This window comes from Euprymna scolopes, chromosome 33, assembly GCF_053919585.1.
Source record: "Euprymna scolopes isolate OS-2025 chromosome 33, ASM5391958v1, whole genome shotgun sequence".
Classification (NCBI taxonomy): Eukaryota; Metazoa; Mollusca; class Cephalopoda; order Sepiida; family Sepiolidae; genus Euprymna; species Euprymna scolopes.
The window spans coordinates 14,626,056-14,633,555 of record NC_136514.1 but is presented as its reverse complement, the minus strand read 5'-3'; the positions used below and the strand labels follow the sequence as shown (position 1 = coordinate 14,633,555).

The window sequence follows — 7,500 nt, the reverse complement described above, 5'->3', positions numbered from 1 at the left end:
ATAAATGAAAAAAGAGATAAATGCTTCCGAATAACAACTGATCTTTTCCGTCGAAATTTTTTTTTTTTTTTTGTAGGAAATCTTTTTTTAGATCGAATACAGGCTGATTACATTCGTATGGTACCACCAGGAATAAATTGATCACCCTCTTCACAAAACACTGGAAAGTGGAATGTGTCTTCCTTTTATTTCATGCCAAAGGAAAACATTTTGTAGTATATATAATGTTTGTAGTGTACACCCCCACACACACACTAAAAAGAAATGCTAAATTGTTGCATATGGCGTATTATTGAGATCAGATAAAAAAAAATAAGTCATTTTGTGTTTTTTTATTTTATGGATCAAATAAATTTTATGCATTTAGTTGATTTTTACGATTAATGATTATTTTTTTTACAATATTTCATATATTTTACAAATAATACTTTGAAAATTAATTATTGATAAGTATAGTATTGAACAACGTATGAAAGTTGTGAAATTGTTTTACCAAAATAATGCAATGTTTTGGCGGCAACATTATCTCTCGCTATGGCAATGTCAAATGGCCACCACGTTCCCCAAACTCAACTAGCCCCGACTTTTTCTTGCGGGGATATTTTAAAGAAAGTCTATGTTAACAAACCCCAAAACCTGCAAGAATTGAAGGAAAACATCAGGAACGAAATAAGAGAGTTAAACCGAAATCAAGAGATTCTGCAATCTGTCATTAATAATCTTTTGAAAAGAGCATAAATATGCGAAGCTGAAAATGGGCAACATTTGAAAGACATTATTTTTATAAATAAAGATTGTTTGAATTTTAATTTTTTTTTTTTTAAATTTCCTAATGTCTTAGATTGTGTTCAAATTACAGAAAGATATCATCAAAAATAAAGAATCTATTTAAGTTCAAAACTCTTCAGTAACTTTTTGGACAGCCTGTATAACAAATCTTTGATGGTTCAATTTTGTGGATCAGTCACATTTTCATTAATTAAATTACACTTAATCGTAATCGGTTGCTCATGATACTATGATTAATCAGTATATCACCTTCAGAACTGCTGTTCCCAAGCACAACTGAAAATTAAAACGTATCTTTTTTTATTTTTTCATACATTTCAAGTTTTTATTACTCAGATGAAATGAAAGAGTTTTGTAGTGCAAATTCTCCCTCTAAAACATTGCTAAATTTGGATATCTCATATTATTGAGATGGGATGCAAATGACTAATGTTTGTGCTTTTAATTTTTCATGTAAGCATTCAAGTTCGGAATTTATTCATTAAAATGTATAGAAATGGCTAAGTGTTTTGTTTTTTTCATTTTATACACATTTGAAAAACATGGAATTTAAAGAGTGGGACTTACTCGAGTCAAGGTTCGCACTTGTCTTTTGAGTGTGTTCAACTGAAATAGAAATTAACAAAAAAAAAATAAAACGATGTGTATGAACTAAAGTCATGAAACAAAGCAAACAAAAACATTTTTAGATTCTAAAGATAAGAGCATGCATATACAGTCCTGGTCAAAATCATAAGACCACTTAAGAAAGAAAGCGTTTACACATATTATCGAATTTTAATCAAACAAATGGTTGAAACCATTGCCAAAAGGGAAAATATGATGAAAAAAATGAGATCTGCTTCATTCGAAACCTTAACCCTGATCTAATAATTATTTTAAAAAAAAAAAACATTTTCACCTGGTCAAAATGATAAGACCACTTTAATAAAATCGGCTAGTTTTGAAAAAATGAATACGAAAATCTTTCTATGTTACTAAAAGCAACTTGTTAGTGGATAAAAAAACATCTTACTAAATTATTAATGGCAAAAGGGAAACCATTATCAGAGTTTGAGAGGTTTCAACCATTTGTTTGATTAAAAATTCGGTAATATGCGTAAACGCTTACTTTCTTAAGTGGTCTTATGATTTTGACCAGGACTGTATTTATCACCGCACAAGCAGAAGGACCCGACGTATAAAAACCACAGTAGTGTATTTGATAAGACAGACGCGTGTTCGAAATGAATGTTTGTGTTTGAAGCACATTTAAACCATGATACTTTACTTTTGCAATTTAAACTTGGCAAGGGCAGATAATCGATTTGATTGAAAAATGGATGATTTCGCCGATTTCTAGTATAATATGCAAAGCAAGCAAAAAACATTTTTAAAGTTTCAAAAATAGGAACATGTATAAAGGTTCTACAGAAAATTAACTCAAACATAAATACTATCATAACATGATTTCACTGAATGAAATTTGGTCATTAATAGGGCTATGACAACAGCATATTCTTTTCATTGTCATGACTCTCGAGTATATATCCAACGCAGTTACTCAACCGAGAACCACATCACTCTATATAAAAGTATGTAAGATATCAACGGATACACACTCAAGAGTCAAAGAAATGAAAAGAATATGCTGTTGTCATAGCCCTAGTCATTAATTAACCAGTTTATGAAATTAAAAAATGTATGTCAAATTCTTTGCATAGCTGTTGATCCTTAAGAGATTAAAAAATCTGAATCCGACTCAGGCTCCTTCCAAAACCTTCGACCTTGCAACCATGGCCAGCACACTATAAAACATAACATATCCAAACGTTTTAGATAAATAGTTCTCATTTTTATTGTTTCTGTTTTGACTATTGTCCCCATCCTTACTATTTCTATTTAGATTATTTCGGCCGATGTGCACTCTGGCCTTCTTCAGGCTATTGTTCAACTACGGTGGTGTTTCTTCTGCATTTTATATTATGCTGCTTTTAGATAGGTTTGCCAAAAACCTGACTAAAGAGTCCAATATATGCACATACACACAAGGGTCGCTCCAAAAATAAAGCTTCCTACTTTTTTTAAACTCAAAAAGTTGAAACGCTACGAAGACGGGAGTGGTACGATTAAAACGAGCGACATTTTGTGCTTCAGAATTTATTTTTCTTGGTAGTCACCACCATTCTCAATGCATTTTACCAGGAATTCAATAACGTATCTCTGCTTCTGATACACGTCCATGACAGGGGTTGCTTTCCTAGAGTCTCACACCGTAAATATCTGCAACAGAGAGATTAAACTTTCAGGTCATGAATACATAAATTCAGCCATCATAACAATTTGATTTGTAATCCCCTCTGATCCATACAAAATAGGAGGCATTACATTTGGAATGACCCTTGTACACCCCCCCCACACACATATATACATATATTACTTTTCTTTATGAGGATATTATTGTTAATACTTACCCCTGAGAATATAACTCTACGTGAGCTTGAACTCAGAGGACGAGGCCTTTCTTCTAAACGTGTTATCTGCAAAAAGAATGTTGTATAAAGTATATATTAGTACTTTTAGACGACTCCAAGCATCTATATAATAGGTTCTGTTGGTCAGTCAATCATGCTTAAGTTTGAAACAATATTTTGTTCTCATGCTTAAGTTCAAAATACCATTTTGGTTCGTCATGCTTAAGTTTGAAATAACATTGTTAGATATGTCAACGCATCTCTATAAAAGCTTATGCTATAATGTTCCTTAATGTTGCACTCGTCATCATCATCATCATCATCATCAGCAGCAGCAGCAGCAGCAGCATCATGTAAGTATAAAAATAATTATTGTTTTCAATAATTATTTTTATATATATTTGTATACATATTTACTAACAATCACCGGAGTGGATTTAAAATTAGGAAACTATAACTTTACAATCAAAACAGAGAGAGAGAGAGAGAGAGAGAGAGAGAGAGAGAGAGAGAGAGAGAGAGAGAGAGAGAGAAAGGAGAGAGGGAGATAAATATAGAGTCAAAATAGTTTGCCTTTATCCTAAAGTTAACGAGTAATGTATCTATTTATCTTTCTAAGGCATAAATAATAGACACGAAGGACAATTTCATAGCCAGTTTTGTTTTTATACAGGGTGAAATGATAAAATTGTTCCCCTAAAGAAACCTTTATTTTAAAACTTTTATTGAAAAAAAAAAAAGATCAATTCAAGTAACTTGATTATGTTGTAAAGCTGACATCTATTCAATGTAGCCGCCTTCAGCTTCAATCACCGCCTCGATACGGGTCCAGAACATGATCATGCCTTTTCCACAAGCACCGGCAGGAGCTCAGCTAATACTCAGCAAATGGTGGCGATCAGGCTGGCTTTGGTATTGTAGGAGGTCATGTTGGTGATGTTCTCGACATATGACCAAACGAAGTAGTTCAGCAGGTTCAGATTGGGATAGGAGAGGGCCAGTGAGAGAAGGGTACAAAGTCGTAGCACTCCTTCTGAAGCCAAGTCCTGCTGCCACACCCAGAGTCTGTCAGCGACTACCTGATTGCACCAGGGGATCACCACACTCTTCAGCACATCCAGGTATACTTTGGTGTTGACTTTCAAGCTGACTTCGAAGATGTGAGGTGGCATGATGTGGCCCTCACTTGAAGCCACGCCAAAGACCATAACCATGGCCAGAAAGGGTCGTCTGATGTGTTGAGCTGTGCCCTCAAGTGTTGAACCCGGATCACCCAGATTTACATTTTGAGAGTGCTAGCAATGGTCCTATTGTTATAACTTGGATCGGTAGAGAGCATGAGTTGTACAGTAGTGGATTTCCGATCTCGCTCATTGAACATTGTGTCACTTTCAGATATGATAGAAGACTCCTATCGCATAAACACATATGTGTATATATATATATATATGATATATATATATGATGGTTGCCTCTTCTTGCCAGAAGCTCTTCAGGTTGATGTTGTGCGTCCAAGTGCAAGTTAGGTGGTTCTTTGACCCAGCTTCACTCTAGCATAATCGTAGTAGGGGAACTTGCCAGTATTTGGTGGTGCTTGTGATGGGACGTTTCCTTTTATTTTAATTTTTTCATCATTTTGTTTTTCATGGAGATGGGGCATACTACCAGATGCTAGACAATCACCCACGATTTCAGTCATTCCAACCGACAGATCTTTTTTGAGATTCTAAACGTTTCTTTGTGCAGTTGTTCGCATTTCTCTTGCATTTGGTTCATTGGGTATATTCAACAGGTAGTTTTTGAAAAACTTTTTCATGAGTTCGGTTGCTCCTATAATTACTGGTATGGTGGAGATATTCCCAAGATTCCAGTTTATTTTCATATAGTACATAAGGCCTTGGTATTTCGTTATCTTCTCTCATTCAGCTCTGTTAAGGTCAGTATCGTTAGAGGCACTTTCTTCAACTAGGGTTACTACTATCTCTTTCTTGTCCCATGTCACTATATAGCTGTAGGAATATTATAGTCATAATGGATGGTTAATAACTTATTTCCAACTGTGCTTTCTGGTTGGTTGGTTGTTTTTGTTTTATGGCATATCAACCCTTTTCAAGTTATTTAATGCTGAATCCAAAGATTTTGAAGAAAATTTTTTTTAATATAATATATTTGTTGTTTTCACGTTGGTTTCTATTTAACCCATAGTTGGGACCCTAACAGGTACTACCACTCCAGGTCAGAGTGGACCTGGGAGCAATGGTAATTAAAGGGTGGCTCCACACTCCCCAAAACGCACAAGCTGGGGCCTCACCACTGGATATAGTTTAAGGTCATATCCAGGACCTGTGCTTTCTGGTACATGTTTCCATGGTTTGCTGCTACACTGGATATTCAGCGTTTTACAGATTTTCCAGTAGAGATATTTGCACACTCCATTGTGTTGTATTGTATAGTAGCGGTCCCCCAGCAGAACTTTACAAGTAGATGTAAGGTGGTTCATACTCTCTATTTTGTGTGGCAGAACCTGCATTTATTGTTATTGCTAAGACCACTCATCTCTTTAAAAGCATTGGTCATCAAACCTTGATCTTGGGCAGCCATTATCATTCTCTCTTGATCATAGTGTAACGATCCCTCTTTTCAGCTTTCTTTATCTATGTATTCCTGTGATAGTTCATCCAGGAAACATTTGCCACGCTGTTGGTTAGCCCATTCTTCTAGTTTTCTGTAGTGGAAAGTCTTTTTGTATTTCCATTGCAGGATTGTTTTCATTTCTGTATCATTTGTAAGACAATCTTGTTGAAAATATTTGGCCAGTTTTGTAATGGAGGTAGTTCTACTGGCTTCTTGGGTAATCTTCAAAAATACCGTTAGGGCTTACAACATGGCCGCCAGAAGAGTCACGTGATCCGGTTGATCCAAAACATGAATCGTGCAAATGGAAAACGCAGCCTTGAAGGCAAACTTTGACAAACAATCACAATTTGTTTGTATTTAATTTTTTGTTGATATAATGTTGTTATAAAAATAGGCAAACTTTGAGAAACAATCTTAGGTTGTTTTTAGTTAAAACAGTGTTTATAAAAAGTATTTTATTCAGAACAAACAAGTGGTCGACTAGGTGTATCAGAATTTTAGGCGGAATTTTTGACACCCCCAACAAAAAACTGCGAATAAAATATATAAAACTCGTAATTTCTGTTTTTAAAGTGGGTTGTCAATATAAACACTGTTTTAAAAAACAAACAAAAAATTAAATGACCGTTCTAAATAAATTATTTATTATTATGATATTGAAAAACTGTTTTTGTACTTAATTATTATGCTTGTTTGTCAAAGTTTGCTTTAAATTTGCGTTTTCCAGTTTCGTAATACGGCGATTCATGTTTTGGATCAACCGGATCACGTGACTCTTCTGGCGGCCATGTTGTAAGCCCTAACGGTATTTTTGGAGATTGCCACTTCTTGTTTCTTGGTGTTCATATATCATCTTAAAATGTGCATTCTAGGAGCTCATCAGATATTGCCCGGTGCTCCCAACAGTAGTTCAGTGTTGGTGGTCAATCTATGAGAGACATATACCACCGACTTCTCTAAGCAAATGCAACCTTGGTAGACATTACATTACTCTATACAGTGTCAGGAACTTTTGTTTTATTTTACTTCAATCAAAATTTTCAGAAATTAAAGGGCCTTCTTCGGGGGAGAGGCTAACACTTGATATCTGTATAAGATACATAGGTATTTGAATAATCGATTAAAGGTTATTAATTTTAAATCTTTAGAACATGTTATGCAATTTGTTGTTTTTAATTATTAACTTTATAATTTGAAAAAAAAGAATACCCGTCTCAGGACAGGTAAAATTTATTCCCACCCCCCTCCTCGAACATAATATTTTTGCATCAATTTTATGTCCTCTTACGAAACTTAAAATAAAAATATAAAGACGCTAAACTCAATGTCTAGAATCCTTATTTCAATTTTAATGAAAATCTATTGTGGTTTTGATTCTAAGAAATGTTTAAAGTTTGAGGCTTAAGCTTAAGAGGTCTTAAGAACTTTGAATTCAGATAACTTTGCTAACTTGGTGTGTAATGATTATGAATCCAATTTGATGCAAAATGGAAATATTTGAATGCTCAACTTAGGAGTTGCACTCATATTATACCCCTTAAAAGCATCTTAAAATGATCCAATCAAAATTAAGGAAATATTTATTAGTTTATGTATAATACATATTGTTAAAATTTCACAT

The 7,500-nt window shown here is 34.2% G+C and overlaps 1 protein-coding gene across 1 annotated transcript in view; it reads right to left on the bottom strand.

Moving 5' to 3' along the window:
* The window catches only part of LOC145258153 (cubilin-like), a 409,766-nt gene that overhangs the window by 360,097 nt on the left and 42,169 nt on the right, over window positions 1-7,500 (bottom strand). The window contains exons 6-7 of the mRNA XM_080115944.1: window positions 3,243-3,308; window positions 1,357-1,395 (exon numbers count right to left, since the gene is read on the bottom strand). Of these exons, the coding sequence (XP_079972070.1) occupies window positions 1,357-1,395; window positions 3,243-3,308 (105 nt within the window). The remainder of the gene's footprint in view (window positions 1-1,356; window positions 1,396-3,242; window positions 3,309-7,500) is intronic.